Genomic DNA, 26,657 nt, shown 5'->3' with positions numbered 1-26,657 from the left:
AGCTCAGCAGAAGCTTGCCTGAAAAAGGCCTTACTGTCTAAGGGTGCATCCAGTAGTTTAGTTTGGACATCCATGGGGAGGAGCTGTAGCCTTCCCCAGGAATAATGTCGAAACACTGATCCAGAAGCAGCAGCTTTGGATGAAGCTTCCACAGCATCATAGCTGTACTTAGAGTGCCTGGTCACTTGGGATGCTGTGGAGAAAAGTTAATTTAGTTGTGCTCTGATAGGGGAGTCCTGAACCTCAGACAGAAGGGTAGAGGCTTTAGAAATGGTATCTAGGACGTACCCTGCCATGTCGATTTGGTAGTTCAGGGCCCTGATGGCCAGAGTGGAGGAGGTATATACCTTTTCCCTGTCCTGCCCATAAATTTACTGTCTTTATCAGTTGGATAAACAGCAGTAGAAGGTAGTTGTCTGGATGTCTTATCTGCAGAAACAGCTATAACAGCTGGGTCTGCTGGAGGGTTCTTGAAAAGAAACTGTCTATCTTGAGGAACCCTGTAAAATCGATCAGGTCATTTAGCTGCTGGGGGTTGGGAGTCAGGAGACTGTGAAGCACCTAGGAAGGCATCCTGAAAATCAGGCAGTAAGGGAGGCACAGCTGAGGGAGATGGTTGCTCCATTTGCAAAAGGTCAAAGTACCTTTTCTTGGAGTCTGAAACCTCACAGGCCTACCACTTAAAATGTTACCCCACTCGGGTATCATTGAAAAACTCATCAGCTTAAATGTTAACCCATACATCACAAGATGGGTTGCAAACTGGCTGAGTGACAGAACCCACAGGGTCAGAGTTGCTGGCGCCATGTCAGACTCAAAGCCTGTCACAAGTGGTGTACCACAGGGCTCAGTCCTGGGCCCACTCTTGTTTGGCATCTACTTTTCCGAAGTACAAGCAAACACAGGAGGGTTATGGCTGACAAAGTTTGCAGATGACTGCAAACTGGGCGCCATAGTAGAAAACACATCTGACACAGATATCCTTCAGAAGGGTCTCACAGAAACGGATAACTGGTGCCAGAGCCATGGCCTAAAGTTAAATGCCAAAAATGCATAGTCATACCCTTCGGGAAAAACAAGGTTACCCCTAGCTACCAAATAGGTGGCAATCCACTGAGCACAGAAGAAGTTATCAGGGACCTGGGGACCCAGGTTGATAGTAGTCTGTCATTCGACACCCATGTAGCTAAAGTAGTTAGGAAGACCTTCTACATTGCCCACCTTATCATGAAGGGATTCTCATCTAGATCAAGTCATAGTCTCCCTATACTCATCACTCATCAGACCAATGATTGAGTACAATGCCCCATTCGGAATGTATCTGACCCGACACTTGCAGCAGCTGGAGGCCACAAAGTTCCTCACCAAAAGGATAAAGGGTCTCAAACATCTGTCCTATGCTGCCCGACTGAAAGAACTCCAGCTCTATTCAGTCGCTACGCTTGCTCAGAGGTGACCTTTGCCTAACATACAAGGCCATGTCAAACCCAGATTTGATGAATATGCTTCACCTCAAAAAATCTAGATCCGTCAGAGCCACAAGGGCGGGAGACTTAAACCTCGACACGGCTATTAATAGGACGTGCTGTAGGGATAGATTCATCACCCAAAGACTCCCTATGCTGTGGAATAAAATCCCGGTATATGTGAGGCAGAGCACCTCGCTGGCCTTGTTCAAGAGAAATTTTGACCAATGGATGGGAGATCGCAGATATACCCCAGGGATTACCTCAGTGTCACTGCTCAACAGAGGCACAGCAAAATAATGGGTATAGTTCCCCATACTAAAGGGGTGGCGTAAGCCACAAAACTATGGGCTAGGCTTGTAAATGCCCTCGGGCAGATAGCCTAGTATGAACCTATGAACCTATGAACCTATGAGGGAGACAGTATCCCCAAAGCTGAATTCTTCTCCTGAGGATTCTGGAGAAAGAGAGTCCTCCTCATCTGAAATAATGAATTCCTTGGAAGATTCAATTTGTGTTTCACAGGAGGAGGACTCCTCAGAAGAGCAGTAATCTTTCTCAGACACATGGAGGGGTGGTTGAGGAGTGAGAGTAGGGGGGAAGTTGATGTGATTGTAATGCCTGAAAGGCTTTAAACAGACTTTGAGAGAAAGATTCCCAACCAGGCATCTGTGGAGGCTCAGAGTGCTTGTTTTTTTGTTCCCTTTTCAAGGGGGGGGGGGGGGGGGGGGTTGTAGGAGCAGTCAGAAGAGAAGCAGGTCGGCTTAGTAGGAGCAGTCAGAAGAGAAGCGGACGTCAGCCTAGCATGAATAGGAGGAGCAGGGGCTTCTGAAAATGCGAGCCGTGGTTTCCCTCCGCCATCAGACTCTAATGGCTGAATTACCTCAGCGGACATACCTTCAGTATCCTGCACCCCGGCTTCTGTTAAGGTTCCTGGACATGCTTTGGTAACAGTCATCTGAACGGACTCAGGGTCGTCAATTGCCTCTAGAGCCTGCTCGGACGTCTAAGGTGCAGCCTGGTATTCGGGCCTAACTTTTTTCGCCTTCTTCCGAGGCGGCTCGTCGGATGGGCCTACTTCTCCCTCCATGCCTAATGCCAAGAGTCTGAGTCTTTGGTTCTCAAGATATAGATTCAAAGCCGCTAAATGGCTACGTAGAGTCTTGGGGACTAACGACTTACAAATCGAACAGGATGTATGGTTATGGGCCTCGCCTAGACAAAAACACATTTATCGTGTGTGTCCTTGTGAGGAATTTGTCTCCCACAAGCACTCTTCCCTTTCCTAGCTGACAAGTAAGTCTAAACAGTAAGCAAAATAAGCAAGAAAACCCCACCGGGCACTTATCTGTAATGGACAAAAGTGGTCGTCTGGTCTTTAACAATCTGGAATTCGGTCATCTGAAGAAACGCGATGCAGAAGTAGAACTGGCAAATGGCATCCGATGATCACTGTGGCAGAAAAATTCTGATGACGGTACGTGCAGACATCACTTTTATACCTAAAGTCAGTTTATGGACTGGTAACAGACGTCATACATACCCTCCTGGAACAAAGACTCTGGTATACTGGCCGGACAGTGGCGCTGCAAGCAGCAACTCCCTACTGTTACGAATACAGCAACATCAGAATAGAAGGACATTTTTGAGGATTCTACTTTGCTCCAAGGAATTTTTAGAAATAGTTGGACACAGAACAAGGTGAAACTCCTGAATTATAATGGAGCTAGGCATCAATACAAATGCCTTACTTAAATTTTTATGGGTGCAGACATATTTCATCACACTGTAGGTAGATCTGCACAATACTGAATCTTAATGTAGAATGCTTACTTGATCCATAAGCCCTCTAGCTATAGCTTTCATCCCTAGGTCTAGACAAGGAACAGGAGACAGATAAAGGAGCGAGTTGGAAGAACTATGAATTGAGTCAGTAGGAAAGGTTGTGAACGTGAAATTCGCCTGCAAGACTTTTTTTTATGTCTCTTAGTTGTATCATTAAAATGCAAAACAAACAAACTTACCAGGATGTACCATTCTCTGCAACTGACTACTACAAGCACTTAGTGTGCTAGCTGACAGATGGAAATGTTTCTGTCACCTGCATGGTATCACTATCAAACTGTAATGAAGAATTATGGCAGGGCCTGTGTCCAAGACAGGAGGAGGAGAAAAAGCATAAAATCATGTAAAAATGCAATAAAAGCAACTGAAGAGGTAGGCACCCAAAGACTATAAACAGTAATTCACTGTAATCCAAAAAGGCAATGCAAACAGCAAAATTTCAAGAAACTTGCAAAGAAGGGTGAAGCCATTTTCCTTCTGTCTTCAAGCTTTTCGCAGCATGAAAGAACTGGAAAAGGGCAATAGGAAGAGGGGCACTGTAGGCTGGAAAGGTATGAACTGCCAATCTTGGAAGGTGTTATCTACTGAGCAGACACTGGGAGCATCTGTCCCATCAGTTTAATGTAGATGGACATCTTGACTATTAGATCTTGATACAAAGGAGAGGTTAAGCAGCAGTCATGCAAATTAACCTAGAAAGCAGCAATGAAGAATAGCTGGAGGCCTAGACAGAATTAAAAAAAAGCAATGTTATTAAATACCATAATGCTGGGAGTGATGGGGAAAAGTGGTCTGAAGAAAAATCAGTTTTCCACAACAAACTTGTATTTATACAATGATCATGTCAACTGCATACCTTTCATAAGGAAAAGCTAGTAATCCATCCTTCTGATGAGAAGTTAAACTGAGGTCCCATCTGCCCGAGTTGGTGGTATACTCATGTGGGTGTAAAAGACACCATGGCGCTTACTGAAAGGTTTACGGGAAGTTCCCAGATGTCCTGACCAAATTTCTTCTAGTTAGTATGAAAACCACCTTGAGCCTCCCCTGAAAAGAGGCCACTGGGCTACTGGGACTTACCAGGTCAACAAAGTATAAATAAATAAAAATAAACAAAATTAACTGATCCTGGTAAAATGCTACTTCAGTGATGCTTTCACATGACAATTGATCTACATCAGCCCAGTATGGTGTACAGTTCAAAGCCATCACTCAAAGAGTGAGTAGCACCTTCAAATAAACTTGATTACAACTGCCCGTGTAGCGTTGTCGCCTCACAGCAAGAGGTTCTCCCATTTGATTCTCGGCTGGAGCACTTTCTGTGTGGAGTCTGCATGTCCTCTCCGCGGTCGAGTGGCGTTCGAAAGACATGCGTAGAATGGGCGTGCCTTTGTTGAAGGATGGGCGTCGAGCTGGCACCTCGGCACCGTAAAAACCTACTGCCAATCATTAGCGGATCGGAGTTCCAATGTGGCGACCCCTAACCAGGAAAAGCCGAAAGAATAACAACAACTGCCCGTGTGTTCAAGAGTTAAAATATTCACTTTCAAAATGATCACTTCATCCAAGCTAGAATGCTGACTGTGAACCTACAAGCTGTGAAACAATCTATTTCCCCACATTTGATTTGCTCCTCAAAGTACTTACCAGCGATCTGTTTCATTAGTGTCATACACACACCATCTGCTCCAAGTACTGCACTTTTCACCAGTTCCCGTACAAGCCATACTAACTGAAAAACAAAAGAAAAGTGAAACGCACAATTAGCACAGTAAAAATTGATCTCCACATACTTTTCAGATTTACAGTGCAAAAACTACTAACAAATGTAGGCCTACAGATTAACGGCATCATACTATTCACCTATTCCACTTAAGCAACAGATACCAAAGAAACAGTATGCAGTACAACTAAGTAATCACTGCACTGATTCATTAGTTTTATCACTTTGCTACTGATCAAATGCAAACAGCTCAGTCTTCTAGAGATATCACAGAAGTGTGACTGTGTGACACACCTCTAAACTGTCTAGAATTTTACATGTTTAGACTTTTGATTCATTTTTTTGTCTGTTCCTCATAAAATGTGTGGTTTTCTGCCAAATCATTAAAGAATGCAGTCACTAAATAACAGCAAACATGAGCTTCAAACTTCATATCCTTCAGAAAAAAAGTGAGTCAACGCAAAACCTGTTATTCTAGCAACTGTCAAGTTTATAAGAGCAATATTTAAAATTTGTCCCCGATTTTGCCATCCCCCATTACATTTGGCTTTATCCAGAATTCCTGAGCAAACAAGTTGAGAGGTAGGGACAGTTGCCACCATTGCATCTCATCTTAGACAGTGAAACATGGTCATCATAAGAACTCAACCTAGAGATATTACAATAAACGTGATAGTTATTACCATAACTATTTATACAAATCATTAATCTTCTACAAGTCAACAGCTTTCTAGCAATAAAACATAATGGCTCACAAACATTCAATCAGACATTTGTTCAATTTTACACTTCAGATTTACAAATTGAAACAATGCCCCTACAGAGACGCAAACCAGTTTCTATAATACTGTTGAAATATGCTAACTGTTCTCAACTTTCAGGGGACAATACACCGTGAAGGGTTTTTTTTTTAATCACAGTACCCATTCTTGCATTACCACTCCTAATTAATCAGCTCTTTGTTAAACAGTACACTGTACACCTACAAAATGATTTGCAAGGCTAGAATTAAGCTGTATTCAAGCAAAAAGTTTTAACTTTACACACAAAATACTTGTCTATTTCTGTCATTTGTAAAAATCAATCAGTCTAGCTACCTGTCTCTTATAGCAGCAGTTTAATAACTAATAATTAATAAGCTTAACAGCAGCTTCAGAAATAGGTTGTACTAAACTTGAGTTTACAGAAGTCAACAGAAAAAGAAGAGGAAAAACAACAGAAACAGGAGGTTGATAACTTGGGTACAAGCATACCTCTCAACTGTCCAGAATTTTGCCTCACATTTTTGGTCTGCTACTCATACAACTTACAGTTTTATGTCAAATCACGGAGGACTGATGTCACAAAATAATGACAGACATTTGAGCTTTACACTATTTCCTTCAGAAAATGCATGCTGATGCAAAACCTGACACTCTAGCAACTTTCTTAGTTTATTAGAGTAATATTTTAAATCTATCCCTGATTTAGGGCCTTTGTCATGTTCCGCCCAATTATTTTTGCTTTGTCCAGGAATGCTTTTGCCAAGATGTTGAAATATATAGGTACACGTAAGGGAACATTAAAATGGATGCTGTTACTACTACACCAAATAGGAATCATGTTTCCTTAGGCGTCCAAAACAAACTAAGCAATGGAAAAGGGTAGGAATCTTCTTCTTTCGGCTTTTCCCGGTTAGGGGTTGCCACAGCGGATCACCTGTCCGCTCGTGATTGGCAGTAGAGTTTTACAGTGTCGAGTTGCCAGCCCGGCGCCCAACCTTCCACTGAAGGCACACACACGTTCACACTCACACCTATGGCCAATTTGGAGTGTCCAATCCACCTACAGCATGTCTTTGGGATGTGGGAGGAAACCGGAGCACCCGGAGGAATCCCACGCGACCACTGGGACGACATGCAGACTCAGCAGAGAAGGCACCCCAGCCGAGGATCGAACCAGAGAACCTCTTGCTGTGAGGCGACAATGCTAACCACTGCACCACCGTGGCCACCCTAAGAAAAGGGTAGGAATAAATTCTGAAAATACAGAAGTATCAAAGAGTTAGGACAACATGGAGAGGGAAAAAAAAGGAAGGGATAAGAGAAAGAAATATCCCCTCATCAAGTATTTAGCTATTAAGCAGCAGAGAGAGTGACTAAGAACTAAACAGTAGTAGTTAAAGGAAGAAGGAAGGGAAAAACTGGAAGAAGGGTTTGAGGAAAGTAAAGGAAAGCAGAAACATTTAGCTTGACAGAAAAAAGATATGTAGGAAAACAGTTTTTCTTGCAGAGGGCTAAGGAAGGCTGATTTCTAATTTCAAGTGGCAGAGAATTCTACAATGCAAGATTAAGTAAAAAAAAAAAAGTTCCTTTTGAAGCAACTGCTGTAAAGGGGTGAGGGGTGAAAAAACATTAGTTGTGCCATTTCTAGGTTCTTAAAGGATAGCCACATTAAGTGACAGTAATATGATGAGACAGTGGGCAAAAGTCAAGTAAAGAGTTTACATACAAGTGAAGAAAACAGAAAAGTGATTCTTTAAGTTACTGGCAAAGTACAGAGGCAAGTGTCAGAAATGTTAAAGAAAGTAAGTTATATAGTTACCACAATACTAGATCTGTGTTTTCTTCCATCTATCTCAATCTGTGGAACAGGGTATCGGATCAGAGGCCAGCAATGCAGACTTTGGCTCCGAAGCTTGAGCTCCTCTCCTATAAAGCAATGGACCACTTAATATCTTCAGAGTTTGCCCCTCACATTCTAGACCCCACCTCAATGCAATAAACCGAAACAGAGTGAGAGCTGATGAGATTTAACAAAGGAAGACTTTGGGGAGGCTCATATAGTCCTCTAGATGCAGTAAATCACAAAATGTCAGTTTGAAAGAGGGACAGAGGCACAGAATAAGGAGACAGACACTGTCTTTGGCATCAAATGTATATCAAGCAAGTAATGTGCAACAAAGGTGTGAGTACTGGACCAAGTAGCTGCTGAGGAAATATTATCCAATGATGCATAACTAGAAGCTGCTGGGGAAGATGCAGCCTTTGTAGTGTCAGCCTTGGGTTTGGATGGCAAGGACAACCCACGGATGTTATGCACGAGAGATACAGTCAGTAAACCATCTGGACAAGGAGACCTTGGACACTGCTTCTAGTATCGCTTTGAAAAAGGAGACAAAAAGTTGGTCAGACCATCTTAATTTTTTTGTTCTACAAAAATAAAACCTCAACTTGGATTTTTGCTATTTTGGATTACTGTTGGATTGCTTCTATGCTGTCACTTCTTTGTGCAATATGAAAATTAGAAATGCCCGCAACTTGAAATTTATTGGTAGAGTAGCTTGCTCCTGACTGAAAAAGACCTGCTAAAAAATTCAAGATAGAGTCTAGGAGATGAAAAGGAATTCACTCCTTCAAAAGCAGCCCAAATGCTACCTGTTCCATTTAATGCCTTAAGTTTTCCTGGTGGAAGGCTTTTGAGAGGAAGAAATAATCTGCCAATTATAAAGGACAGATTGGAATTTCTGGCCATCATTGGAAGCAGACGAACCAAGTGGTCAATTTGAGGGATTTGAAATCCGGGTGAAGCTTGCCGGAGGGATGGGAGATTAGATCCAGGACTGAATCCAGAACCCATGAAGAGTAGACCAAATGAGACCAAAGAAAGAGGAACCAAACTAATCTGGGCCAGAAGAGGGCTACAAGGATCACAGATGCCTTGCACCAAACTGCTTTCTACAAAAACGTGATAAAATACTCAGACACTGGACCCAGCACAGTTTGGTTTTATCAGGGGAAGGTCATACCTACTAAACTTGGTAGACTTCTTTGAGAAGGTCATCAAGACAATGGATAAGAGTAAAATGGTGCACACTGCCCACCTCAACCTAGCTAAGGCATTTGACACAATACCCTACTCAGGCATTGTAAACAAACTTACGGAATTGGGCATAAACCCCTTATAACATGCTAGATAACCAGCTGGCTCACAGATAGGACCCTGGAAGTTAGGATTGCTAAAACCTAATCCATAAAAAGACCAGTCACCAGTGGAGTCCCTCAGGGTCCATGCGTAACCCACTCCTCTTTGGCATATACATCTCTGATGTCAAGGTCAATGTTAATGGCCTCTGGCTGACTAGTCTGCAGATGACTGTAGGTTAGAAGCAGTCACACAATCCTCCCAAGACACCAGCATCTTACAAGAGGGTCTAACAGACAAAAGACCGATGCCAAAGCCACAGCTTAAACTCAATGCCAAGAAATGCATAATAGTACCTTTTGGGAAGTTGGCCACCCCAAGAAACTACGTCATCGACAAATCACTCCTAAGAATACACTAGGTAGTCAGGGATTTGGGTACTCATGTAGATAGTAACCTAGCCTTTGACCAACATGTGTCTAACGCATTAAGGAAATATTTCTGTGTCACTCAACTTATAAGTAGGGCATGGCATCTAGGTCCAGGGAGGTAATCGTGCCACTGTATTCAGCCTTCATCAGACCAGTCATGGAGTATAATGCCCCCTGTCAGTATGTATCTGACTAGACACAAGCAGCAACTGGAATATCCACAAAGGCTCCATACAAAAAAAAGAGTACAGGGCCTAAACACAATGTCCTACATGGATCACCTCAAACCCCGTCTCTATATTCTGTTTCCTACAGACTACAGAGAGGCAGTCTATGCCTGTCGTACATCCTTGGATCCAGCTATGATGAATCTTATGCATACCCTCGAAATGACGAGCATCAGAACTAAAACCAAGTACCAGAATTTTGCTTGTGTCATAAGTAGGACATGTTGGAGAGAGAGATATGTATTTCTGACAATTCCAATTCTCTGGCACAGGCTCCCCATCCATGTGAAATTCCTCCCTAACATTATTCAAGAGTAACCTAGACCTGTGGATGGGAAATCGGAAATTCACTCCTGGTCTGGTGCCCAGTATCTGATGGACATAAGCAGTCAGTAAAATATGTCCCAACTAACATACACCCCTTATATAAATGTCTATAATATAAAAATGTGTGGGACACTTTTGGGTTGAATGGCTAGGCTTATAAAAAACTTTGTGGCCATTAACCTACTATACACCCATAAACCTCTGAATATGGGGAGTCAGTGAATGCATGGAAAGTAGATACAGGGGCCAAGCATGGACTAGATCATACTTCGGTGGCTGTCCCTCCCAAGGGATCAGGACAAAGAAGCTGCTGTACTTGGTAACGTGTGGGACTGCAAACAGGTCACAGCAAGGCTGGCCTTAGTGTTTGAAAATCTCTAATGACACTGATTGTTTGAAGGACTACTCAAAAGGCATTGATATACTCCGGCTCAGCTTGTCTAGTAGTATGCTAGATCTGCCTGGGATATGCATTACTGTCAGGAAGTGTTAGGAAGACATCACCCATTTCCAAAATTTCATGGCTGCTCAACATAGAGAGTAAGATCAGCTTCTGTCTGGTTTGTTGAGATTCAAGACAACTGCCAAGGTCAGGAAGGACATCATACCTTTGGAGAAATGGTCATGAAAAGCATGCAACACCAGGAGGACCACGCTCATCCTCAAAATACTGATGTATAGGCTATCCTCTAACTGGGATCAAGTACCTTGGACCATCCTTCCCTCTAAATGCCCTAACAACATCACAGGAGAGAAGCATCCATAGTTACCATGGCCTTGGGCATGGGAAAGACAAAGAGGCATCCTGCTGATACAAGGTCGGAGTTCAGTCACCAAGAGATAGATGGTGACAGATCTTCGCAAGTCTTATCGCATGCTACATCAAATGTATCCTTAGAGGTCACTAGAATGACAAAGTGCACTGAAGTATCCTCATGCAGAACATGGCAAAAGGAACAAATGAAATGGTGATAGCCGTCAAACCTAGCAGGCAAAGAATCAGAGCAGGTAGCCTCTTAGTAAGAAAAACATAAAGGGCCTAAAGACAGACAGAGGAGGGAAATGTGTGAAAATACCAAAAAAAAAATATACAAAAAACAGCCTAATACTACCAGAAAAACTCAAAAATCCACTCATTTGAACAGCTCAGGAGATCATGTCCATATTAGGAGCACATTTAGCCGCTAAGCCTGCCACTACATCCCAACCACAAAACAAGCTCATTACTTTCAAATATAAAATCAATAACAAAAAAAAAAAATAGCAGCAATAATAAAGAAGATCTGACAGCTACACGGTTTTATTTTATTTACTTATATCTTACTTTTGTTTGTTAACCTGGGTAGAACACTAAGCCATGTGGGCCATTTTCAGGTTCAACCAGAGAATACAAAAAGTACAGTTTTGTACCTACCATAAATGTAGATGTTTGAGTGTAAACACTGCTGCAGTCATTACACTTGGGTTATCCTGCCGTCAGGCAGTCCCGCAGTCGGCCAGAGTTCCAAAGTCTTGGTCCGGCGTCGGTTGCTGTCGCCTCCTCCCTGACGTCAGTGCGACAGGGGTATAATAATATGCAGCCGACACCATTTTCTTCGGGTTTTTCTTGCCCCAGATGTCAGGTGCCACTAAATATGTAGGCAATTCCAATTGCTAATAAAACATACATAAGAAAAGCAAAGAACAACTTACAGCTACCAGCAAAATCCCCATAGGTAGTAAGGGAAGAAGACATAAGTACGTACCAGCCAGTAAGAGGGGAAGGAGGGAGGGTAACCTGGACTGCAGCAGTGTATACACTCGAACATCTACATTTATGGTAGGTACAAAACTGTACTATGTTCATCGTGTTACACTGCTGCAGTCATTACACTTGGGTAGAATCCCAAAGCTGAGGAAGGGTGGATGGTCCTATAAGGCATTAGGGGTGGCTAAAAGGCACTGCAGTGGCAAAACCAGCTCTGGATTTAGAGTATAGAGGCAGATGGTAATGCTTGGTGAAGGTGTGTACAGAACTCCAAGTTGCTGCTTCCAAAATATCCTTGGTAGGTACTCCCCTGAGGTAGGCAGTTGAAGTGGTTGTTGCTCTGGTGGAGTGAGATCTAATGCTGCTAGGTACAGGTTTTCCATGGTATGTGTAGCAGAAATGTATACAATGTCCTATCCATTTTGAAATAGTCTGTTTTGAAATGGCTTTTCCCTGTGCTCCTGCAGCATATGCTACCAATAATTGCTCAGATTTTCTGAAAGCTTTGGTTTTGTCCAAGTAGAAGCGTAACTGCTTGTGAATGTCCAAAGAGTGCAGTAGTCTCTCCCCTTTATTCTGTGGTTTAGGATAAAAAGTTGGCAGGTGAATAATTTGGTTTAGAGCCACACTGGATACCACCACCTTTGGCATAAAGGTAGGGTTAGTTCGTAAAGACACCCTGTCCCGGTGGAAAATGAGGAAAGGTTCCACTGCCATTAGTGCCTGTAATTCTGAAACTCTCCGTGCTGATGTTATTGCCAGGAGCAGAGCAGTTTTCCAAGAGATATATTTTAATTCTGCTGTGTTGGCTGGCTCAAAAGGAGGTAAAGTTAGCTTCTCCAAAACAAAGTTGAGGTCCCAAGTTGGAGTAGGTGCTCTACGGGGCGGTCTTATGTTTTTAGCCCATCTGAGGTACTGTTTTAACAGAGGATTAGAGAAAATTGGTGGATCCGTGTTGTAATGAGCAGAGATGGCAGAGGTGTGGATCTTGATGGATGAGAAGGAGAGTCCTTTGTCCAGCATCTCAGTTAAGTATTGTAGTATCTGAGGAATGTTTGGGACAAGAGAGTCAAGGCTGTGAGCTTGGTTCCAGGCACAGAATCTTTTCCATTTATCCGAATAGGCTTTCCTGGTACTAGGCCTTCTGGCCTCCAGAATGACATCCATAACAGCTTTGGAGAGAGGCATTGCTTGCTTGACTAAGGAATCTTCCATGCAGCTAGGTATACGGTCTTTAGCTGGCTGTGTAGTATTTGTTTGTTGTGCTGAGTCAACAGGTGTGGGATTTGAGGCAAAATCCAGGGTGGTTCTTGTGCTAAGCTCCTTAAGATTGGGTACCAGTGCTGGCGTGGCCAGTCTGGTGCAATCAGGATAATCTTTGGCTCTTCCTGCCTGGCTTTTATGAGTACCTTTGGCAGGAGAGGTAGTGGTGGGAAAGCGTATACTTGTAGGTTCTTCCAGCTGAATGAGAGGGCATCCACTTTCCATGCTTGTGGATGGTAACTCCTTGTGCAGAATTTTTGTAGCTGGCAGTTTATTGGGGATGCAAACAGATCTATGTCCGGGCTCCACCATTTCTGTGTTATCATTCTGAATATTTGTGGATTCAACTCCCATTCGTGGGGATCCATGATGTTTCTGCTCAAGTCATCTGCCAGTGTGTTTTTCTCTCCTGGCAGGAGATGCGCTTGCAGATGAACTTGAAGGTTTATAGCTGTGTTCCATAAGGTCATAGCTTGTCTGCATAGGGGGTAGGAGTGAGTGCCCCCTTGCTTGTTTATGTACCACATAACTGTGGTGTTGTCTGTCTTTAGTAGTAGTTGTCCTGGATGCAGCAGGTCCTTGAAAGCCATAATCGCATTTTGTACAGCTAGCATCTCTTTTTGATTGATGTGAAGATGCTTTTGTTCTGAGGTCCACGTGCCCTGAATACATCTGCCTGCCATGTGTGCTCCCAAGGCGTAATCCGATGCATCTGTTGTCAGTGTTTGCCTGGCTGTGGGTTGTGTAAAAGGCTGTCCCTTGTTGAGGTGACAAGCTTGAACCCACCATTGAAACTCCTGTTGAAGGCAAGGGATTAGTGGTATAACTGTTTCCAAACTTTGACAGTGTTGAGACCATACATTCTTTAGGTGCCATTGTAGTTTCCTCATATGCAGTCTGGCATATAGAATTAGTAGTATGCAGGATGCCATGTAACCCAAGGCCTGCAGAATTTTTCTTGCAGGGAGCTGGGTCTTTGTTGCCATCAATTGAAAGTACTGAGTCAGTTGTCCTTGTTTGTCTGGCGTGAGATAAGCCATCTGGGCCGTTGTGTTCAAGCTGGCACCCAGTAATATAATTTCTTGTGAGGGCACTAGTTTTGATTTCTTTTCATTTACTGTGTACCCCAGGCAACTTAATAACTTTTTTACAAACGCCAGATGCTTTAGAAGAATGTCCTTGCTTTCTGCTTGAATCAGGCAGCCATCCAGATATGGATAAATTTGAATTCCTTTCTGTCTGCAAAATGCAATTACTGGTGCCAGGCACTTTGTGAAGACCCTGGGCGCAGTAGATAAGCCAAAGGGCAGTGCAGAGAATTGGTAGTGCATTGAACCAGCTATGAATCTGAGGCATCTTCTGCAGTTTTGTCTGATAGGGACATGCAGGTATGCCTCTTTGAGGTCCAAAGTCACGAGCCAAGCTTTCTTGCCCAGCATGGGAAGAAGCTGCTGTAATGTCAACATTTTGAATTCTGGAACATCCACGTAAGTGTTTTGAGATGAAAGATCCAGAATGGGCCTCCAGGCTTTGTCCTTTCTGGGTACCAGAAAGAGTCTTGAGTAAAATCCTTGTCCTTGCTCCTGTGATGGTACCTTTTGAATAGCTCTCATATCCATGAGTGCTGTAATTTGTTTTTGAGCCTCTGCCCATTGATTTGGTGGCAGATTTGGCATTCCTTTTAACCTTGGCAGAGTGTGAAAGTGGAACCTGTAACCTTGAAATACAATGTTGAGAACCCATTTGTCTTTGGTGATCATTTGCCAGTTGTGGTAGAAGAGTGCCAGTTTTCCTCCCAAGGGGGCTGCCAAGAAGTATTTGTTTGGCAGCTGTAGTGGGAAGTCATTGGAGCTGCTTTTTATATGGTTGTGGCCTGTCTTCCCCTTCTTTCTGGCCTGATGCAACCCATTGTCGAGGCCTGTAAGGACCTTGTGTTTGACCTCTACCTCTTGGACGTCTGTATCTTCCCCTTTGAGGTCTGTCTGTAATTGGAAAGGACCAATTCTTAGTTGGCCAGTTTCTGCTAAATCTAGGAGGCTGAACCTGTAAGAAATCCTTCACCGTTTGCATAGATTTTGCCTTATCCTCCATTTTCCTTAATACCTCTTCTGCCTCAACTCCAAATAACACATCCTGCTGCAAAGGTGCATCCAATAATTTTGCTTTAACATGATCTGGTAACATATGTTCTTTTAACCAAGCATGTCTTCTAATGACAGAGCCTGCAACTGCTGCTCTGCCGGAGGCCTCTAGAGAATCAAAACCACATTGCAAAGTATGCTTTCCCACTTGTTCAGATGCATGCAATAAATCCTGCATTTCTTTAAAATTAGGAGGATCTGATTCTGGAAGCATTTTTTGTTTTAACTGAGACAGTAAAAATTGCTGATATTTTAGCATGTGAAACTGGCAATTTAAGGCTCTCATTGCTAAATTTGCAGACGTATATACTTTCTTTCCCCATCTGTCTAATGCTTTGGAATCTCTGTCAGAGGGAACTGGATTCTTGGCTGATGAGGCCTTAACACCTTTGGGTCCCTGAGAAATAGTTTCAGGGTCAGCGACGGGGCTTTTATACAGAAATTTATGTGAGTCAGGGACTCTGTAGTATCTGTCAGGTTTAACCGGGGCTGAAGGTAAGGAATCAGGATTTAAGCTGGATTCAGTATACACATCATCCACAATATCTAACACTGGTGGAATAGCAACGGGTCTGTGTTGAGGTAATAAAAGGAAGTCTCTGAGCCTTTTCTTGGATTCTGAGTAATCCTGGCCTTCCCAGTGGAAATGCTCCCTCATGATATGTAGGGTTTCCCCAAAGGAGTAGTCCTCAGGCGGTGAGGCTGATGGAATTGATTCCTCAGCATCAGAAACCTCATAAGGGGGTAAAGAGTATCCTAGGTCTGAGGATGAATCAGAAGAGATGGACACCTGGTCGGATGAGTCATAGTCTGCATCCTGTCTAGGCCTTTTATCAGGAGGGGGATGGGACCCCCTGATCAGAGAAATTAGGTCTTCGGCCATTTTGAGCATTTGTTTCTTAGGCATGGAGGCCTGTACTGGAGAATTCTGTATTTGTTTCTTTGACTTTAAAGGAGGCTTAGACTTAGCTGAGGGTTTAATGCTTAACTGAGTAGGTCTGAAGACACCCTCTGTAGCTGTGGGTTGCTCAGCTACTCCGGATCCCTCTGAAAAGTTAGTCTCGGTAGGCTGAAGAGCTTGTGCATCCGAAGGCCCAGCCATCTCCACGTGGGAGTCAGAGGCGGCTTGTGGTTCTCCAGAATCGGTCATCAGGGGCTGCGAAGGCGCCTCGCTGAAAACCGGAGAACCGGTGATTGGCCTAGAAGAGGCCTCGTCGTCAGTTTTGGGCCTCGGATGCCTATCCTTGTCTTTGCGCTTTTTGTGTATTCCGGTCGTCGGAAGTTCTGACGGCATGTTATAATTGAATTTTCTACCAAAATAATGTTGGGCAAAATCAAACCGACGTTTAATAGTGCGCTTGTTAAACCTAGCACAAAACCGACAACCAGTAACGTCGTGGTCAGGGCCTAAGCATGGGATACAATAGGAATGGAAATCCTTAAGAGGTATTTGCTTCCCACAAGAAATACAGTTATTAACTTTTACTGACATCGGTCTGAGGCAAGAAAAAGTTTCCCCAACGGGGAACTTAGCTTTGTAGAAGACTTTGGTTCTGGATTCGAAATGAAAATCTCAGGAGACGGCCGACCGGCACTTGCGAACTGCTTTTGCTTCGGGCACCGCTCGGCAAGAAAGACTGAAGAAAATGGCATCAGCTGCATCTTATATACCCCTGTCGCACTAACGTCAGGGAGGAGGTAACAGCAACCGACGCCGGACCAAGACTTTGGAACTCTGGCCGAATGCGGGACCGCCTGACGGCAGGATAACCCAAGTGTAATGACTGCAGCAGTGTAACACGATGAACATCAGCAATGAACAACAAACATTCACACTGATTATACATGGATATGTTAAACTCTATACAATTATACACTTGCCCAACAAACAAGAAGCTCAACAGCATCTTCTGGATAGAGAGGATGTTCAAGCTCAAGAAAATACAAGAAGGAAATTTAGGACCAAATAACAGTTGCATTCAATATCAGGGAACCTCACTGGTGACTACGACAGAGATGAATCCTAAGCAGTAATTTAGCAGAGAAGTTGTTGTCAGACAGTCAAAAGGCACACGTTCACAACTGCATAGTTTCTTATTAAGCTTTGAGCTAAGGAGACCATTAAGAAGCTCAGCCACAAGAACCAGTAATGGTGGGAGACTAACAATGCCCCCAAAATTTTCCCTAAATATGCCACCTGGAAATTTGCAATCACCCTCCAAGTTATCCATACTGGTTTTACTCTACCTAGGCTAGGAAAGTGCTCTTCCTTATATGTAAGGGCAGTGTATACGATAAAAGGGGAATAGTTTTGGATTAGGTACCTGTTGCACCATCTGGCGTTGTTTGTGGCAGTATAGGTTTTGGTTGCCAGAGCAGGTGTTTGGTGGTTTACTGCTGGTTCTATTTAGATGAAAGAATTCAAAGGGTGCTAGTTTGTTAGTAGTATGAAAGATTAAGCAGAGATCATCCTCAGTGACGACATACCAATGAAAACTATGCTGCATTGGTTGGTGTTGAGGCCCAAGGCAAACACACTTAAGCATTTGCTTGAAATAGTTCCTGACACAGAATCTGCATATCAGAATGGGATTTGATAACCACTCTCAGTCTGCAATCATCAGCAAATTCAGTTAGCTACAGTCCCATTGATATCAGCTCTCACACCAAAAAACAAATACCAAAAAGGAAGGGGTCCAGGACATGCCTTAATGGCATGGGTTCAGTCAGACAGCCGATTATCAAGTCAGCAAACTATGCATGGGCTAATGTTGAGCTGGGAACCTGTCAATAACCCAAGCATGAGGGATAATGCTGACGGCCTTGGAAAGGTTCAGTACGCGGCATGGGGACTGTATGTCCCTTATCTATAGTCTTAGTAAAACCTTTAAAAACATCAAAAAGGTCAACAAGCATAACCTGGCATCTACAAAGCAAAACTGGTGTATACCCAGGAATATAAGGTCACATATATCACTGTTTACTAGTTCAGATACAACACATTGCAGAGGGTTGCAATAATGTTAGGAAGACTAGCCAACAAGTAGACAGACCAACTTTATACAATGGCCCCAAAACAGCTATTCTCCACAATTTGGGGGATGCAAGCTGTGTGAAAAGACTTGGGTTAAAGAGTAAGATGGATTTTGCTTGATGGGACTTAGTGCTTTTCAGCAAGCATCCATGGATACTGTCTTAGAAAAGGACACCTGACACCTCAGGGATTTCCAGAGCTGTCTGTTTGGACTCAAAGAAACTCATACAACCTCAGCCACTCACAACAAATTCTGTGAAGAAGTCTGGAAAGTAGGCTGGGTAGAAAATCTACTCAATCTTGCCAGAGGCAAGCTAGCAGGCTCTGGTTTGGTCTTTGGAGCTTTAGGCCTCTATTCTCTATGTGAACTACCTTTGGCATCTCAGACTATGGACAGTCAAACCAAGACCTCCATATAGTCTTCAGGAACCCTCTCACAAACTAAAATCAAGAGGATAGTATCTAGCTCACACATACTACCAAACACAGTAGCCCTTTAGTTCCTTTGACACTATTTTGGCTGGTAATGCACTCCAATTGGCAATGTCCCAGACTTCTGATGCTCAACATTCAGACTCTTCGTCCTTTTCTCTATATCACACTTCTGTCATTCTCTAAGCTGAGTGTTACCCTTTCTCTTCTAAACACTATCCAAAGGTATCCTCATGTCAGATTCGCTCCTGCCATTTGCCCATGTTTTAGTGAGACCTGTTATAGCCACGGCCTCTTCACTCAAAACTGCCAATTCCTTCTGGTGGCCAAAATAGGAAATGTCAATCTCTCTCTCTCCACCACTCTTTTTTTTTTTACCCAACATGCTTCCTGTAGTGTTACAAATGGTTTAAACTTCAAACACATAAGGCGCTCTTTTTTAATGTAACCACCATTAATCTGTACAGAGTACTGTTAATATGCTGTGTGTGCCATTTGACTAACTTTCCTATTTTCCTCGGCAAGACAATTTGTATCTAAAATCATCCAGATGTTCTCTCTTGGTGTTCTCTCTTTGCAGGCTATCACTACGCATGACAGCTAACATATAACCTGCTGCTAGATGGCCACTATAACAGTAAAGTGGACATGGCATTGTATTCAAGTCTCTAAGGCATCCTGTTTTAGGCTAAAACACCAATGAATTGTCACAGGAGACAGTGGAGGTGGTATCAAGCATGGCAGAAAAGGTGGCAAAGATTAGGCTAAGACACCAATGAATTGTCACAGGAGACAGTGGAGGTGGTGCCAAGCATTGCCGAAAAGGTGGCAAAGAGATGCTAGGACAAAGGATTAGAGACAGCATTTGCAGAAGTGTTATCTGTACTAGCAGCCATCATGCAGAACAATGGGACAGTTAGGATGACTGGCTGCAGAAGGTGGTATTCAAGTGAGAATATCTTCAGACTGGTAAGAGGATGGAGACAGACTTGGCAGAAAGACAAGTTCTATTCCAGGGGCAGGCTTTGTCATAACACAGAAAAGAAAAAGGTGCTCAGAGCTGGTCTAGAAATATGCAATTAAAAGACTACCTTTAAACTACGATAGAAGAGAGGATAGCATATCACAGATGCAAAACATGGTGGCAGGTACTCAGACAGTAGGAAAAAAAGGATACAGAATGTAGACGAGGAAAGTACAGTTGTGCTAGTAAACTTACTATAAAAGTAGATGTTCAAATGATCACTAATGCAGTAGCCTTAGCTATATGGGTTATATCCTGCCAAGTATATAACAGCCAGCAAGGCTCCAAAGTTGCAGGGTACCTTTCACAAAGCCAAACTGTCAGGCAGCTCAAGCTGAGCTGACAAAAAGACAAGCCAAGTGTCAAGCTCTTCAGAGCTTTCCTGCCAACAGAGAGACGGAGGCTAAGACTTGAAACGACAATGCTACAAACAACAAAAAAATTATATTCACACCCTGGCATAAACACAAAAAAAAAAAAAAAAAACAAGGAGATGGAGGGTGGGGCCAGCTACAGCAGCAGTGATCATTTGAACTTCTGGAGTTTACTATGTTCATCATACTGATCACTGTTGCAGTACCCCTACCTATATGGGTAGATTATCCTATCTTACTACATTTGGGAGGTAGAAGGAGAAGAGTCCAGAAGCCCCTGAAGAATGGTCCTTGCAAAACCTGATCTAGACCTACAGAAGGGATCAAGCTTATAGTGCTTTGTACATGTATGTACAGAGGACAAAATTTCTACTGCTAGAATCCAACCCTTTCCAAAAAGGCATAAATGAAGCCAAGGCCCTGGTAGAGTGGGACTTAACTCTGCCTGGAACAGTTTTGTTGTGGTGAGTATAACAAAAAATAATAGCCTGAGACAACCATTTGGAAACAGTCCATTTTGATACAGGATGTTCCTGCCGATTACCTTCACAACAAAAGAACAACTGATCCAAAGATCTGAAAGATTTAGTTCTTTCAAAATAGTACTCAGGTTGTCTGTGGATATCCAAGGTACGTACTACCCTTTCTTGTTCATTTTTTGGTTCAGGAAAGAAAACAAGGAAATGGATAGTTTGGCTTAAAGTAAACTCAGATACCACTTTAGGTATAAAAGAAGGATTAGTTCTCAAAGAAACCCTGCCCCTGTGGAAAAAGAGTTCGGGATGACTCATCAAAAGAGCTTGCAACTCAGACGCTCTTCTTGCAGAGGTCACAGCAATCAGTAAAACTACTTTCCATGTTAAGAACCTAAAGTCAGCCACATTCGCTGGTTCAAATGCAGCATGTGCTAGCAAGGAGAGACCACCATTTTTCTTGGAAGGCCTCTTATGCTAAACCTCTTTAAAAACATTTTGACATGAGACTGCACTAAAGAGAAGGATCTGTTGGCAGACATGCAAAATGGATGAAATAAGTCTTGAGAAGTACGAAAGGCCATAGGATAATAACTTGCCCAAATGTTGTAAAACCAAAGAACAACCAGCCCTGAATGGGTGGCAGTTATGTTGTTGTCACCAACTAGAAAACTTTTTCCACTGGCGAATATAAGATTTCTTCTAGGTCAATAATATGTTGGGGGCAAGGGACAAAATGATGGCGTAAACAATATGTGAATGGGTCAAAGGTATGGTGCTCAGTGTTTAATAAAACGGTTTGAAGACGAGAGAAAAAGAAGGGGGGATATGTCTACAAATGGAGGAAAGGCTAGTGATTAGGACAAAATACAATGCACACAAGAGAAGAAAGGGAGGGGGAGTAGGGAGGTACAGGAAGCACAGTACAAGAAGGCAAGCAGAAGAAAAATAATAGAAGTGAAAACCGCAAAAGCACATGTTGAAATGGAGTTCATACAAGGGGTTAAGAGTAGGAAATAAAGGATTCCGTATGTATAAAAAAAGAAAGAAGGGAAGTCAGACCAAACTTACCCAGAATGAGAAAAAATTAGCAAAATCAAGAAGACTATGGAAACCAGAAATACTTAATGAATACTTTGTTTCAGTCTTTACAAAGAAAACCACGGGCAGTGTGCCATGCCAAAAAAGGGAATGGTAGACTGGAGAGACTATAGTACAGATACCAGGACAGAGGAGATTGAGAAGCAGCTGGCTTCCCTAAGGGAGGATAAAGCACAAGTAACAGCCAGGGTACATTTTGAGTGATGCTCAAGAACATGGCCAGTTAGCCAATCCTTTGAGCAGGCTTTTAAAAAAGATCACCAACCACTTTATAAGTGCCTGAGGACTGGAAAATTGTAACTGTGGAATCTTTGAACTTTTGTAAAAGAAGAGAAAACATCCAGGGAACTACAAGTCTATTAATTCAATAGCAGTGACAGGGAAATTTAAAGACAAAATCCCAAGGAAATGGATAGTTGCTTTTCTAGAAAACATAATCTGAAAGACAACAGCCAGCAAGGGATCATGGTCAGAAAAATGTTTAGACATACCTGAAGCACCTTTGCAGACTGGGCTAAAGGCATTAACAAGAGAGCACCAGAAAATATAATCTTTCTGGATTTCAACAAGGTTCTGACTCAGTCCCACAAAGGTGGCTATTTGGAAAGCTGCAAGGGTTGCGAATAGCATTTAGACTAAGGAACTAGACTGCTCCGTGGTTAAATGGTAGGACTCAAAGGATTCTCATGAGAAGGACAATGTAAGGAATACAGAAAGTGTCTAGTGGAGTACAGCAGGAATCTGTCCTTGGTGCAGTACTCTTTACTATGTTCACTTCATACATATCAGAGGGAAGAGAAGGAAATGGAGGATAAAGCTAAATCTATGCAGACAGTACAAGATTTCTTACAGGTACAGTCACCCAGATTTAGCAGGAACTGGCCTTCTAAGAAATGGTCCTTTCCCGTGTCAGACAGGCCACAAAGAGGCAGATACAGACACCCTAGAGGCAAGCAACCGACGCCGGACCAGGACTTTGGAATTCAGGCCGACTGCGGGTAGCCTGCCAGCAGGATAACCTAAGTGTAATGACTGCAACAGTCAAACACGATGAACATCACGATGAACATCAGGCTCAACCTTTTTGCCGATGACAAAAGTTAGGTGCATCAGCTGAAGCTTGACAGAACAATCTAAGGAAAGGTTTATTAGATGACCAAGTGGTCTGAAATGTGCTAATTGAGATTCACATGGACAAATGCAACCCAGACAAGCCATCATCCAAGGCAGTCGTGACAGGAGTTTAGTCACTAAGCCCACCATCAAAGGTTCACAAGTACTTAGCAGGCTACTGATCTGTGAAGATATTAAGAAGCCTACACTTCATCATCACTAACCAGTTTACATGCCAGGGCTATTGTCATCCCAACAACTTCAGTGTATGCTTCAGCCACCATCCATGTTTACAGCAGTACCCTAATTGCCCTAGACGGAGAAACGTCATGGCGATCTTGGAAATCCATGGCACACTGGTAAGGGCAGACACTTTCTAACCAAGCCCTAACCTAACCCCCTCCATGGATTTGATAAGCAACCGAGATAGGGTGAAGGTGAACAATAGTGACCACCTGACATGTCCTCTAGACTTTATCCCTGTATTTTAGGTTTGGGAAAATTCTTCTATCTCTGCGCCATCCTGCTAAACCACCTAACTACCTTAATCTGCCTGTTCCATCTTCTCCAAAATCATATCCCCTCCAAGATCTAACTGTACAAACCATTATATATCTGGTCCCAAGCCTATTGCTTCTCCCATCCACACTAATAGAGCTTCAAAAGTTAAGCAAGTTAACCTCAAATGGAATATTGTGCATTCTATACCTTGTAAATAGACAGCTTTGTCTGAACTTGAAATAAATCATTTTGTATTACAATATACACATAATGTTTCTTAAGCAGATTCCAATTTCCTTGCGTTGGAGCTGTTCTAAGGCTAAGAGTTCCACAAGAAATACTTTTTCACAATACAATCCAGTTTTGCCCACCTGGCCAAATTCAGACTTCACACTACATCAGAATTAAATAGCTATTCTCTTCATTGAAATGTGTATGCTTAGTGAATGTTCTAAAGGAAAGGGAAGCACAACTACCAACTGATGACACTACCTTCAAAATGCACCCACATAAAATGTCTTTCTGATGGCAGGTAAATGAACTATACTGCTACTAAGTCCACTATCGTGAAGAGAAGGATAATGGGACGGGGGGCACAGTGTTAACTGCATTAAACTGGCAGACAAGATCAAATTTGCCTTGACTGGGATTTTGGATGCAGGCCTTTAAGGAGAACAATAATCAAACAGAATATTATATCCATAAAGTAGCAGAAAGTATTCTAAGAACTAAGCCAACACAGGAATGGAGAAAGGAGATTCTGCTGATAGGGTTGACTGTAATTAAGAATACAGACAATAGGAAAGAGGGGGCTGGAATTTACTGGAGAAAACTGGCAAAGGAACCAAGGCTATAGAGCAAATAACTAGAGGGGGAAAGGTAACAGAATGGGAACAGGCCAAGAATTTATTTGGACTGCAGGTTAGAGATTGCCTTCCCTATCCCATATCAGAGTACAGGCAAAGAGAAAGAAATGTGTATGTGTCTGGGGGGGGAGGTCCTAAATTCCTAAATGGAAAAACAGCACTGGTAGAGGTTTTATTAGAATCTAGAACAAGAGCTACAATTAAAAAAGGAATAATTAGTAGAACATATAAAATATTGCACGATAAGTACAAGAATCAATCACAGGAGGTTAGAAAAGATTAGGAAAAGATACTGGATAAGCAATTCACAAAGAAACAATGGGAGGATATACGTATGTCTCCCAAATATGCAACAAAATCTAGAAGATTTAGGAGTTTTACTTGGAAATGTTTACACAGACATTTTTATACCCCAAGTCGACTCCAGAGAATATTTTCTCAGGTAGACAGCAAATGATGGAGGTGTGACAGGGAAGAAAAAGATACTGGGAATATATTTTCTGGGAGTGCTGTGGTTTGGCAGACTTTAAGGACTCCCTGCGGGATGTACTGACAGAGATACTGGGTGGTTGGACTGGTGTGACGAGGGAGATGGTTTTTCTGAGCTATGATACAGAATCAGAATTGCCTAGACATGGTAAGGCCTTGCTGTCCCTAATTATGGTGGCTGCCAAAAAAGTGATTACTAGAAAATGGAAATCAAAATCTAAATCAAACTGTACTAGAAGTAGTGAATACAGTAACAGAGATAAAACAACTGGAAATGATATCTTTAGAAAAGGGAAGCAGCAAACTACATCGGAAAAATGGGAAGTGTGGGAACAATACATACAGGGGAGGAATGAGGTTTAAAAGAAGGCAGGACTTAAATGAGCTATGCGATGTTTGACTGAAAATGATTGGGTAGATTATATGTGATGTATAATGTTTGCAACTGGGGGTGTGTCACCACGGTTTGTGATGTAAAATTCTTGCAACTAGGATTGTGTTTGTGTGGTTCGTTTTCATTTATATAAATGTTTGATTGCTTATTTCGTAAGTGATGGTTTAATAAATATGTTTCTTGTTTAAAAAAAGGGGCAGGAATTGAATAAGTTATGTAATGTTGCTTAGGTTATATTATATATAACAATATATGTGAACTACAACGTTTGTTAATGTTACTTTAATACACAGTTTGATTACAATTAGGATCATTTTTGTTTTTTCCTGTCTGACTTTCAGTAAGACCTTGGAGAGAAGAGGCAGAGGGGGAAAGGCATAGACTGATAGGTTTTTCCAACTGAAGGATGCAGCATCCACTTTCCATGCTTTTTTGTGATGAGTTCTTGTGCAGAATTTGTCCAACTGATAATTTTGGGGAGAGGCAAATAGATCTATGTCTGGGCTCCCCCATTTCTGTGTTAACATGCTGAAGATTTGTGGATCCAGTTTCCATTCGTGCGGGTCCATAAGATTTCTGCTTAGGTCATCTGCCAGATAATTTTGCTTTCCTGGCAGGAATTGAGCTTGAAGATGTATTTGGTAAATCAAGGCTGTGTTCCACAAAGCCATGGCTAGTCTGCAAAGGGGGTAGGACTGTGTATCCCCCTGCTTGTTTATGTACCACATAACTGTGGTGTTCTCCGTCTTTATCAGTAGTTGTCCTGGATGAAGTAAGTCCTTGAAGGCTGTCAGGGCATTCTGAACAGCTAGCATCTCTTTCTGGTTGATATGCAGATGCATTTGGTTTGGGCTCCATTTGCCCTGAATGCATCCCCCTGTCAGGTGGGCCCCCCAAGCATAATCTGATGCATCTGTAGTTAGGGTTTGGGTGGCAGGGGGTAGAGTGAATGACAGTTCCTTGTTCTGGTGACATGTCTCTGCCCACCAAAGGAACTCTTGTTGTAGGCAGGGAATGAGAGGAATCATTGTTTCCAGGCTGTGACAATATTGACTCCATAAACTTTTTAAATACCATTGAAGTTTCCTCATATGCAGTCTTGTATATGGAATTAGTAGATGCAGGATGCCATGAACCCCAAAGCCTGCAGAATTTGTCTTGCAGATAACTGGGTTTTTGTTGCCAATTGTTTGAAGTATGTTGTCAGTTGCTTTTGTTTGTCTGGCGTGAGGTAAGCCATCTGGGCAGTTGTATTCAAGCTTGCACCTAGGAATGCAATTATTTGTGAGGGTACCAGTTGTGATTTCTTTTTGTTTATGGTGTACCCTAGACATGCTAGAAGCCTTTTTACAAATGCCAGATGTTGAAGAAGAGTGTCCTTGTCCTCTGCTTGAATGAGGCAGTCATCCAGATAAGGATAAATTTGAATGCTTCTTTGTCTGCAGAATGCGATTACTGGTGCCAGGCACTTTGTAAAGACCTTGGGCGGAGCAGATAAGCCAAATGGCAGTGCAGAGAATTGGAAATGCAAAAAACCTGCTTTGAAGCGGAGGTATCTTCTGCATGATTCCCTTATTGGGATATGCAGGTATGCCTCTTTTAAGTCTAGAGTTACTAACCAAGCATTCCTGCCTAGCATAGGCAGTAGCTGTTGTAAAGTCAGCATTTTGAATTTTGGAATGTCCAGTAACGTGGTCCTAAGTCCAGTATTGGATGCCATAATTGTCTTTTCTGGGTACCAGGAAAAGTCTTGAATAAAAACCTTGTCCTTTTTCCTTTTCTG

General features: G+C 42.6%; 1 protein-coding gene across 2 annotated transcripts in view; it reads right to left on the bottom strand.

Moving 5' to 3' along the window:
• The window catches only part of INTS3 (integrator complex subunit 3), a 2,345,436-nt gene that overhangs the window by 1,978,651 nt on the left and 340,128 nt on the right, over nt 1–26,657 (bottom strand). For both annotated transcript variants that reach the window (XM_044079970.1, XM_044079971.1), the window contains exon 5: nt 4,959–5,043. In XM_044079970.1, coding sequence (XP_043935905.1) covers nt 4,959–5,043 — 85 coding nt within the window. The remainder of the gene's footprint in view (nt 1–4,958; nt 5,044–26,657) is intronic.

The sequence above is a fragment of the Protopterus annectens genome, chromosome 8.part0, assembly GCF_019279795.1.
Source record: "Protopterus annectens isolate FY-2018-M chromosome 8.part0, PAN1.0, whole genome shotgun sequence".
NCBI classification, from domain to species: Eukaryota; Metazoa; Chordata; order Ceratodontiformes; family Protopteridae; genus Protopterus; species Protopterus annectens.
The sequence above is the reverse complement of the archived record's forward strand: the minus strand, read 5'-3'. Positions and strand labels throughout refer to the sequence as shown.